The sequence below is a fragment of the Oncorhynchus tshawytscha genome, linkage group LG22, assembly GCF_018296145.1.
Source record: "Oncorhynchus tshawytscha isolate Ot180627B linkage group LG22, Otsh_v2.0, whole genome shotgun sequence".
Lineage (NCBI taxonomy): Eukaryota > Metazoa > Chordata > Actinopteri > Salmoniformes > Salmonidae > Oncorhynchus > Oncorhynchus tshawytscha.
This window is the reverse complement of record NC_056450.1, coordinates 27,113,747-27,125,903: the sequence shown is the minus strand read 5'-3', so window position 1 is coordinate 27,125,903 and position 12,157 is coordinate 27,113,747. Positions and strand designations below refer to the sequence as shown.

Genomic DNA, 12,157 nt, shown 5'->3' with positions numbered 1-12,157 from the left:
AACCAGTCACTCAGAGAGTGGATAGATAAACACACAGGCATCAATCTCCCTAACAGAGCAGTATACTATTGTATGACAGTGACAAGAACAATGGCAAGTGGGAATGTTTCCGTTTGTAATGCCTGCTAATGAAACTGACTCTCTGGCTGCTCGGGTCCTGTAATGTATGACAGCTGTACGTCGGCCATTTTAAAACACAGCTCCTCTTTGTAAAAGAGGCTCCTTTTCTACTACATTTTCACTCTCTTTCTAAATGGAAGACTTTGTCAAGTGTCATAAAAAGACGTTGCTTTAGGCGTAAACACAAACAAATGTACACATCCCGAAGAAATGTAGTTTTTTTTGGAAGGAGTACAAGGTTTTATCAGAGAGAAAGCCAGAGGGGGTGGTGGTGTGGGGGTGGGGGTGTTGGAATAAGGAGAGTATTAGACTGCTCTGCGGTCACCCTGGTATGCAGACAGCCTTGAAAGCACTACAGTACCTGTTGCATCTTGCACAATTCAGATTCTGAAATGTAAAATTGAACCAGTTATCCAAAGGAGGCTTGTTTTTATCCATTTACTGTGGGACTGCATGGGACATCAGACGTATTGCTATCACTAGGTGTTCAATGACATGGTTGATATGATATATAATATACTAAAGACAATGGCAAATACAAGTGACAGCAGTTAGCTTTGTCTGCTGCTTTATCTACACTTCAGTCTCAACACTACTCTTTATCTACACTTCATTCTCAACACTACTCTTTATCTACACTACAGTCTCAACACTACTCTTTATCTACAGTCTCAACACTACTCTTTATCTACACTAGTCTCAACACTACTCTTTATCTACAGTCTCAACACTACTCTTTATCTACACTACAGTCTCAACACTACTGTTTATCTACAGTCTCAACACTACTGTTTATCTACAGTCTCAACACTGCTCTTTATCTACACTACAGTCTCAACACTGCTCTTTATCTACACTACAGTCTCAACACTACTGTTTATCTACAGTCTCAACACTACTCTTTATATACACTACAGTCTCAACACTACTGTTTATCTACAGTCTCAACACTACTCTTTATCTACACTACAGTCTCAACACTACTCATTATCTACACTACAGTCTCAACACTACTCTTTATCTACACTACAGTCTCAACACTGCTCTTTATCTACACTACAGTCTCAACACTACTCTTTATCTACACTACAGTCTCAACACTACTGTTTATCTACAGTCTCAACACTACTGTTTATCTACAGTCTCAACACTACTCTTTATCTACACTACAGTCTCAACACTACTCTTTATCTAAACTACAGTCTCAACACTACTCTTTATCTACACTACAGTCTCAACACTACTGTTTATCTAAACTACAGTCTCAACACTACTCTTTATCTACACTACAGTCTCAACACTACTGTTTATCTACAGTCTCAACACTACTCTTTATCTAAACTACAGTCTCAACACTACTCTTTATCTACACTACAGTCTCAACACTACTGTTTATCTACAGTCTCAACACTACTCTTTATCTACACTACAGTCTCAACACTACTCTTTATCTAAACTATAGTCTCAACACTACTCTTTATCTACACTACAGTCTCAACACTACTGTTTATCTACAGTCTCAACACTACTCTTTATCTACACTACAGTCTCAACACTACTCTTTATCTAAACTACAGTCTCAACACTACTCTTTATCTACCCTATAGTCTCAACACTACTCTTTATCTACACTACAGTCTCAACACTACTCTTTATCTACACTATAGTCTCAACACTACTCTTTATCTACACTACAGTCTCAACACTACTCTTTATCTACAGTCTCAACACTACTCATTATCTACAGTCTCAACACTACTCTTCATCTACAGTCTCAACACTACTCATTATCTACAGTCTCAACACTACTCTTTATCTACACTACAGTCTCAACACTACCCTTCATCTACACTACAGTCTCAACACTACTCTTCATCTACACTACAGTCTCAACACTACTCTTCAGCTACAGTCTCAACACTACTCTTTATCTACACTACAGTCTCAACACTACTCTTTATCTACACTACAGTCTCAACACTGCTCTTGATCTACAGTCTCAACACCCCTCTTTATCTACAGTCTGAACACTACTCTTTATCTACAGTCTCAACACTACTCTTTATATACAGTCTCAACACTACTCTTTATCTGCAGTCAACACTACTCTTTATATACAGTCTCAACACTACTCTTTATCTACAGTCTCAACACTACTCTTTATCTACACTACAGTCTCACACTACTCTTTATCTGCAGTCAACACTACTCCTTATATACAGTCTCAACACTACTCTTTATCTACAGTCTCAACACTACTCTTTATCTACACTACAGTCTCAACACTACTCTTTATCTACACTACAGTCTCAACACTACTCTTTATCTACACTACAGTCTCAACACTACTCTTTATCTACACTATAGTCTCAACACTACTCTTTATCTACACTATAGTCTCAACACTACTCTTTATCTACACTACAGTCTCAACACTACTCTTTATCTACAGTCTCAACACTACTCTTTATCTACACTACAGTCTCAACACTACTCTTTATCTACACTACAGTCTCAACACTACTCTTTATCTACACTACAGTCTCAACACTACTCTTTATCTACAGTCTCAACACTACTCTTTATCTACACTATAGTCTCAACACTACTCTTTATCTACACTACAGTCTCAACACTACTCTTCATCTACAGTCTCAACACTACTCTTTATCTACAGTCTCAAAACTACTCTTTATTTACAGTCTTAACACTACTCATTCTAAATGTTTGCTGCAAAGTAAGTAATGGATATTGTAGGTTTATTTTATTTATGTATATACAGTTTATGGAGTTGTAATTTCTCTCAATGCAAGAGAAGAAATACATTTCGTATCACTTTTCATTTGATACTTACTGTAAATCAATAATGAAACACACACACGGCAGGTAGCCTAGTGGTCAAGAGTGTTGGGCCAGTAACCGAAAGGTTGCTGGTTTGAATCCCTGAGCCAACTAGATGAAAAATCTGTTGATTTGCCCTTGAGCAAGGCACTTAACCCTAATTGCTCCTGTAAGTCACTCTGGATAAGAGTGTCTGCTAAATGACAAAAATATTAGCATTACAAATTCCTCTAAACAATCTACTCTGCATGAAATTTGCAAGTGGTGAAAGCTCAGTACAGTAAATCAGAAATGGTGAAAGCAATATTTGTGGTGTCAAAAGTCTGCCTTTCTGGCATAGAACACTGTCAAAATGGCAGTTAACTAGGAAATTCTTCATCTCCAGCTTGCCTCCCATTGGTCAGAGGTTGTGTTGCTGATGGGTTGACTTGACATTAGGACTGCAGTAAATCTTCCCAAGCAGGGAGCAAAAAAATGTATGCTCCCTTCCTTGTTCTCTTTTATCTGCCGTTGATCACTATCCCCAGTCCCAGATCTGTCCAGTTTGGACAGAGATGTAAGACCTATGACAATGAATAGTATTTAGCCCACCAGAAGGGTAAGTGGAGCAATTACCCTATTTGTTACTTGATACAGTCCAGTCCTTTGATCAGAGAGAGGGGTCAACAAGGATACAGGGAATGTTATCGGATTGGAACTTAACCAACAAACAGCAAACACACAGGAGCCCCGGTGTGACAGGTACTCTCACATACCTTCTCTCATTCTCTCAGGCAAATTCCTCTCTCTCTCGCTCTCTCTCTCTCTCTTCACCAAGGACCAGACACCCAGCATCTCTATCCCAGCTCTTAAAGGAACACTTCCGTCGCACATGGTCGAAGAGACTCCATGCTATGTCATCATCCCATGATGATCCTACACTTACTTAATACTTGCTTATGCCTTTAGCAGTTGATAGCTTCTTTATCCAGGGTATACTACAAAGTATCTCTCTTCCAATTTTTGTCACCCAATCCTGGGAATAATTACAGTGGCTTGCGAAAGTATTCACCCCCCTTGGCATTTTTCCTATTTTGTTGCCTTACAACCTGGAATTAAAATAGATTGTTTGGGTGTTTGTATCATTTGATTTACACAACATGCCTAACACTTTGAAGATGCAAAATATTTTTGTTGTTGTGAAACAGACAAGAAATAAGACAAAAGAAAAAGAAAACTTGAGTGTGCATAACTATCCACCCCAAAGTCAATACGTTGTAGAGCCACCTTTTTCAGCAATTACAGCTGCAAGTCTCTTGGGGTATGTCTCTATAAGCTTGCCACATCTAGCCACTGAGATTTTTTCCCATTCAAGGCAAAACTGCTCCAGCTCCTCCAAGTTGGATGGGTTCCGCTGGTGTACAGCAATCTTTAAGTCATACCACAGATTCTCAATTGAATTGAGGTCTGGGTTTTGACTAGGCCATTCCAGGACATTTAAATGTTTCCACTTAAACCAATTAGGTGTTGCTTTAGCAGTATGCTTAGGGTCATTGTCCTGCTGGAAGGTGAACCTCTGTCCCAGTCTCAAATCTCTGGAAGACTGAAACAGGTTTCCCTCAATAATTTCCCTGTATTTAGAGCCATCATCATTCCTTCAATTCTGACCAGTTTCCCAGTCCCTGCCGATGAAAAACATTCTCACAGCATGATGCCGCCACCACCATGCTTCACTGTGGGGATGGTGTTCTCGAGGTGATGAGAGGTGTTGGGTTTGCGCCAGACATAGTGTTTTCCTTGATGGCCAAAAAGGGTTATCTTTGGTCTCTTTGTTGCCTCTCTGATTAATGCCCTCCTTGCCTGGTCCGTGAGTTTTGGTGGGCGGCCCTCTCTTGGCAGGTTTGTTATGGTGCCATATTCTTTAATTTTTTTAGTAATGGATTTAATGGTGCTCCGTGGGATGTTCAAAGATACAGATATTTTTTATAACCCAACCCTGATCTGTACTTCTCCACAACTTTTACCCTGGTCTGTTTGTAGAGCTCCTTGGTCTTCATGGTGTCGCTTGCTTGGTGTTGCCCCTTGCTTAGTGGTGCTGCAGACTCTGTGGCCTTTCAGAACAGGTGTATGTATACTGAGATTATGTGACAGATCATGTGACACTTAGATTGCACACAGGTGGACTTTATATAACTAATTATGTGACTTCTGAAGGTAATTGGTTGCACCAGATCTTATTTAGGGGCTTCATAGCAAACATATGCACGCACCACTTTTCATTTTTTTTATTTTTAACAAAAGAAAATTGTTCATTTCACTTCACCAATTTGGACTATTTTGTGTATGTCCATTACATGAACTCCAAATAAAAATCTATTTAAATTACAGGTTGTAATGTAACAAAATAGGAAAACGCCAAGGGGATGGATACTCTTGCAAGGCACTGTATGTCCCATTTAGGTACCTGTTGTTATGTCTGACCTCTTGACAGAACCAATTGCATGGTTTAACTCTAGAGAAACCAAACACAGAGCAGTGCCTTCCAGGCTTAGCCCGTTTAGTCACTTCCTCTTCACTTCCTGAAGTGATTAAGATGTTGTGACAAAATTATCCTCACAATCTGTCACAGATTCTGACACTGTAGTGGTTTTCATCTATGTAATGATTGATAGCCTACCTACACAACACATACAGTACATCAATAATCATCTGAGTTTTAATACAACAGATACATCATCAAAATGTGGAACCAAAATGTAACATATCAGATCGGACTTCTCTGATGGTACTAGTGTGTGACACCTGTGCTAGTGCCAGGGCTGGCCTGAGCACTCTAAGGGAGTGACTTCGTTGGAGGAACACAGATAGTTAGCTCCAGTGCCTCTAATGATGCACGCTTCCCTCCATGTAAGGCAGCCAAAGGAGAGTGTGCACTAGGCAGAGGAGAGGGTGCACTAGCCTGTTCATGTCTAGAGCTGAGAATGTCCATTAACACTCCCCCTCAGGTGATGACCACCTGAGAAATCAAAGACAACCGTGTCTACAACAACCTCACTCCCAACCCCTCTCCCACTCACACACCCCCCCCCCCCTCACAAACCACAGATTGTATTTGTATTTATTATGGATCCGCATTAGCTGCTGTCAGCTAATCCTCCTGGGCTCCAGCAAAAATCAAGGCAGTTATACATTTTAAAAACAGATTCATAACAGATTTCACAACACATTAAGTGTGCCCCCAGGCCTCTATTCTACTACCCCTTATTGTGATAGTGACCGTATAACAATTACAAGCTCAATCTGGTACATCTTGGAGCTAATTAGAAAAGTCTGCAGTTTCACCATACTTCTGTTGAGCGTGACTATCTGCATTTACTTCATCCAATTCAACCAGGAAAGATTTCTCTACACTTGGGGGGGAGAATCACACTTGATTTTGGTAATCACATTTCTGCTTATCGTCATGTTACAACAAGGATGCTGAGGTGGCATCTGATTAGTGTAAGGAATGTGTATAAGGTTACATTATATAAGGCTAAAGATTCCATCAGGTTCATTCCAAACTAATGGAATTACAGACTCTCAGTAACAATTTGATGCTTCCTTGTTTGATTATAAAAGGTTCTTAATTCACCCTTCGCAGGCTCTACATTTCTTAATGTTGGTTAGATAGAATGACAATATATTTATCTGTGTGTAAACACTATCAAGGCCTCCACTGAACCACAAAGGTCAAAACACTGCTGGCCTTCTAACATGTTGTCATTGTCATCGGCTCTAACCTCAACCCTATAACTTTCTCTTGTCCCTCTCCCTTTGTGTAGGAGACTTCAGAACTTCCTGTCACTGTCCTTAGGAGATTTTAACTTCCCCTCTCTGGGCTGCGTGATTCACTGAGCCCCTGAAACACAACACAAGCCAATCTAGAGCAGCAGATAAAGTTAATTAGGGAAGGGGAACATCGATCAAGGCCAGTGCACTCATAAGTACGTGTGGGATGGCACCTCAATGGCAGGAAGTGCTTGGACTTGACTCTAGTGAACGTGGAGGGCAGAGCCACTCAATACACCCATAAAGTGTACTGTAGGGTTGGTCAGTATAGCTAAAGCTGCTGACCACTTTTTGTCTTGGGCTGAACCATATGAGTTGAGAAAGAATGTCATCATGATAGCAGCCTACAGTCATCAACTGTTTATGTATGTTGATATTTGTCAGTAGGATTTCTTCTGTGTACTACAACCGGTGGATACTAGTTACATACTACACTGAACAAAAATATAAACACAACATGCAACAATTTCAAAGATTTTACTGAGTTACAGTTCATATGAGGAAAGCGGTCAATTGACATAAATACATTAGGCCCTGATCTATGTATTTCACATGGCTGGGAATACAGATATGCATCTGTTTGTCACAGATACCTTTAAAAATGGTAGGGGAGTGGATCAAAAAACCAGTCAGTATCTGGTGTGACCACCATTTGCCGCATGCAGCGCGACATCTCCTTCACATAGAGTTGATCAGGATGTTGATTGTGGCCTGAGGAATGTTGTCCCACTCCTCTTCAACGGCTGTGCGAAGTTGCTGGATATTGGCGGGAACTGGAACACAGTGTCGCACACGGTGATCCAGAGCATCACAAACATACTCAATGGGTGACATATCTGGTGAGTATGCAGGTCATTGAAGAACTGGGACATTTTCAGCTTCCAGGACTTCTGTACAGACGCTTGCGACATGGGGCCGTGAATTATCATGCTGATTATCATGCTGATGGCGGCAGATGAATGGCACGACAATGGGCCTCAGGATCTCGTCATGGTATCTCTGTGCATTCAAATTGCCATCGATAAAATGCAGTTGTGTTCGTTGTCCATAGCTTATGCCTGCCCTACCATAACTCCACCGCCACCATGGGGCACTTTGTTCACAAGGATGACATCAGGAAACCGCTCGCCCACACAGTTGGCGATACAGTTGAAACCGGCGTGCCAGTGGCCAACTTGTCCAGCATGCCAGTGGCCATAGAAGGTGAGCATTTGCCCACTGAAGTCGGTCACAACGTCGAACTACAGTCAGGTCAAGACCCTGGTGAAGGCGACGAGCACGCAGATGAGCTTCCCTGAGACTGTTTCTGCAGAAAATGTTCGGTTGTGCAAAACAACTGTTTCATCAGCTGTCAGGGTGGCTGGTCTCAAACAATCCCGCAGGTGAAGAAGCCAGATTTGGAGGTCCTGGGCTGGTCTGCAGTGGGCCAGTTGGACGTACTTCCAAATTCTCTAAAATTACGTTGGATGCGGCTTATGTTAGAGAAATTAACATTGAATTATCTGGCAACAGCTCTGGTGAACATTCCTGCAGTAAGCATGCCAATTGCACGCTTCCTCAAAACTTGAGACATCTGTGGCATGGTTGTGTGGCCATTTATTGTCCCCAGCACAAGGTGCACCTGTGTAATGACCATGCTGTTTAATCAGCTTCTTGATATGCCCCAACTGTCAGTTGGCTGAATTGTCTTGGCAAAGAAGAAATGTTCACTTTCTGTAATCAAATTTGAGAGAAATAAGCGTTTTGTGCATATGGAAAATGTCTGGGATCTTTTATTTCAGCTCATGATACCTGGGACCAACATTAACATGCTGTGTTTATATTTTAGTTCAGTGTACATACTGTACAGCTCAGTAACTGTGGAAGACATGGGTTAGCTTTGAAGCATGTGTGCTGTAATTGCTATCACATTTGCTCTCAGAGCCAAGCAAAGAGCTCTAGACTAAAATTAGACAAGGGAGAGTGGAAAACAAAATGTAATTTAGATTCATTTGTTGAAATGACCTTTGGAAATATAACTCATTCTAGTGAGCAGATAACTGGCAAATGTTTCTGTTTGGATGTGCAATATACATGAATACAGTTGTCCAGGAGCCACTCACACCCTTTCCGTGCTTACAATGGTAAGGTCCTCAGAGCCCATAGCTAGAGCAGCAGATGACCTTAACTCAAACTGAAGCAAATAAAAAAAGAGGTAGGGAATCTTATCTTCTTTTATCGACTCCATTTCAAAAGGTTTATATTCTGAGATTCTAATAATATTAGTCCCACATTCTGCAGAATTGATGTGAATTCTACACTTTTTCTGACCTTAAAAATCAAATCAAACCTACATCGTGGTATTTACACAGCAGTTGTTTGTGCCATGGTCATATAAAACCACAGAATGAATTTGGGTTCTGTGAAAACCTACCACTTCACCAGGGATGTGTATATGGGCAGAAGTTTGTCAACATACACTTGAAGAGATTGAACGAGATCTTAACCACAACAAATGTGTAACACGTTGTACGAATTGGTTTAGTAACAAAACATTTGATTGTGAAAAAAATAAACAACCTGTTTTGGCTCAAAACCCAAAGCCTTTATGACACATCTTTGACATTGCCATTGTGAGTTGGATTGAATTCCAGCTTTGCAGCAATGGCGTGGAACTAAATCATGAGTGTTGAGCACACTATATCCTGTAGATGGAGATGTTACTCTTTCAACAAGTGCTACAATATCAGAGTTGGGGTAAAAAAAACATTCACTCATATTGTAATTCATTATTCATAGAAATCTGGAAACACTGGACAGCTACTTTAAAATCATCTGCTTCATACAGTGATTCATTATATTATTAGACATAAGATAATGTGCTTTTATTACATTTCACACTATGATAATAGCCCTGGTTTTGATTAGTCATCATAAAACATGTGTGTTCTTTATAGTTGATATTGTCGGTAAGCTAGTGTAAATAAAGACCTCTCTCACGGTGGTGATCTCACTAGGGAGGTGTGAAAAGGTATGTAAATAAGCATGTATATTAACAGTATAACATGTTCTGACATGGTGCTAACATTGGAACCACTTCTGGGTTCACTTGTACTGTGCGAACATAGACAGGAGTAGCACTAAATTTAAGTCAATTCAATTGAATACTTTTCTTAAGTTGGACTTTATGTGTAAAAAAAAAACCATGCCTTGTATTTCATTTGAATCTGTTCATCGGGTATAGCTACTGTTATAGGTCGTATGGTAGACACGGAACATCAAACAGTTTGTGTAGTTTTCATTTTTACTAAAAATTATTTGCAGCTTATGAAAATAGCGGAACAAAATATGATACATCCAGTCATATCTAATGTGTCTGAATAATACATACAGTAAGTACAAATACATGTCATAATATACTGTGATATTAAATTAGCATAGTGGTACAACATTCTTCAAGAGGATAGAAAGGAACAGCAGCTTAAGGGAGATAGAAAAGAGAGAATTTGGATTGAGGCCCTCACACAACCTGTCTTAGTGGGTTAAAGACAACCACAAGCTAAAGCCCGGGATCTCCAACCCTGTTCCTGGAGAGCTACCATCCTGTATGTTTTCGTTCCAACCCGAAGCACACCTGATTCTAATAATTAGCTGGTTGATAAGCTGAATTGGGTTAACTGGGGTTAGAGAGCCTTTCACTACACTGGAAAAACTAGTGTTAGATCTAGCCCACTGACTTAAGATTTCAAGTTGAATCAACTTGATAAACTAATGTCACTCATATTATGTTTTGTCAACTAATTTTGAACTACTAGTTGACGTAACGATTGTAAGGCAGCCAGGTAACTTAACTTTTTAAGTTGAATCGTTTTTTTGTTAATAGTGCAAAACTACTTTTTGATATCATCAGTGTGGTATAAAACTGGGCATCTTGTCTACGAGACGGTCAGTATGGTAGGAAACAAATGCAGGGCTGTGCTGAAGACTAGCTGTCCATTGAGGGGTAGGGCTAAGGGGATAGAAGGGGATGGGCTGTCCATTGAGGGGTAGGGCTAAGGGGATAGAAGGGGGTGGGCTGTCCATTGAGGGGTAGAGCTAGGGGGATAGAAGGGGATGGGCTGTCCATTGAGGGATAGAGCTAGGGGGATAGAAGGGGATGGGCTGTCCATTGAGGGGTAGAGCTAAGGGGATAGAAGGGGATGGGCTGTCCATTGAGGGGTAGAGCTAGGGGGATAGAAGGGGATGGGCTGTCCATTGAGGGATAGAGCTAAGGGGATAGAAGGGGATGGGCTGTCCATTGAGGGGTAGCTAGGGGGATAGAAGGGGATGGGCTGTCCATTGAGGGATAGAGCTAGGGGGATAGAAGGGGAGGGCTGTCCATTGAGGGGTAGGGTTAAGGGGATAGAAGGGGATGGGCTGTCCATTGAGGGGTAGGGCTAAGGGGATAGAAGGGGACTAGCTGTCCATTGAGGGATAGAGCTAGGGGGATAGAAGGGGACGGGCTGTCCATTGAGGGATAGAGCTAGGGGGATAGAAGGGGATGGGCTGTCCATTGAGGGGTAGAGCTAAGGGGATAGAAGGGGATGGGCTGTCCATTGAGGGGTAGAGCTAGGGGGATAGAAGGGGATGGGCTGTCCATTGAGGGATAGAGCTAAGGGGATAGAAGGGGATGGGCTGTCCATTGAGGGGTAGAGCTAGGGGGATAGAAGGGGATGGGCTGTCCATTGAGGGATAGAGCTAGGGGGATAGAAGGGGACGGGCTGTCCATTGAGGGGTAGGGCTAGGGGGATAGAAGGGGATGGGCTGTCCATTGAGGGGGTGGGACAAGGGTGGAAGTAGGGTGAGGCTGGGGGCCAGTCTGTTAGAGTGAGTTGGTCGTGATGAAGACATAGATCCGGGCCAGAAACGTAGTGAAGGTCCCCTGTCTCCAAAGCTTCATCTCCACGTCAAGCAGGAAGTCCCGTGGCTCACGCACCTGCCTGTGCATGTACACCGCGCCAGTGTAGGCGTTCAGCTTCCGCGTGCTAAAGTAGTTCTCCAAGTTGCCCTGGGTGATGCTGATGATGACGTTGTCCCCGGAGTAGGCGGGGGAGGGGCCGATGCGGAAGATCTGGGCAGGGATGACGATGTTGGTCTGGAAGCTCAAGTGGTAGTAGGTGATCCTGAGAGGAGAGTTCTGACAGTCCAGCAAGTTGGGGCAGCTCTGTCGTTCACAGCGCCTAGAGGACCAGCCAATGAGAGAGTCAGAATTTCAAAACTATATTAATCAGAGTGAAAAGAATGAAAAAGACAGACTCACAGAATGAGAACAGTCAAAACATGAGCCAGGTAGTCAGTCAGTCAGTCAGTCATGGAATCAACACATTATAAATAATAACAGTCAAATGGGCAGAATCATATAGGCAAA

The 12,157-nt window shown here is 41.9% G+C and overlaps 1 protein-coding gene across 2 annotated transcripts in view; it reads right to left on the bottom strand.

Annotated features, from left to right (window-relative positions):
* Positions 1–9,571: 9,571 nt before the first annotated feature.
* Positions 9,572–12,157, bottom strand: part of LOC112221319 (fibulin-2-like) — a 42,758-nt gene continuing 40,172 nt past the window's right edge. For both annotated transcript variants that reach the window (XM_042304001.1, XM_042304002.1), the window contains one exon: positions 9,572–11,969. In XM_042304001.1, the coding sequence (XP_042159935.1) occupies positions 11,612–11,969 (358 nt within the window). In that variant the 3' untranslated portion in view covers positions 9,572–11,611. The remainder of the gene's footprint in view (positions 11,970–12,157) is intronic.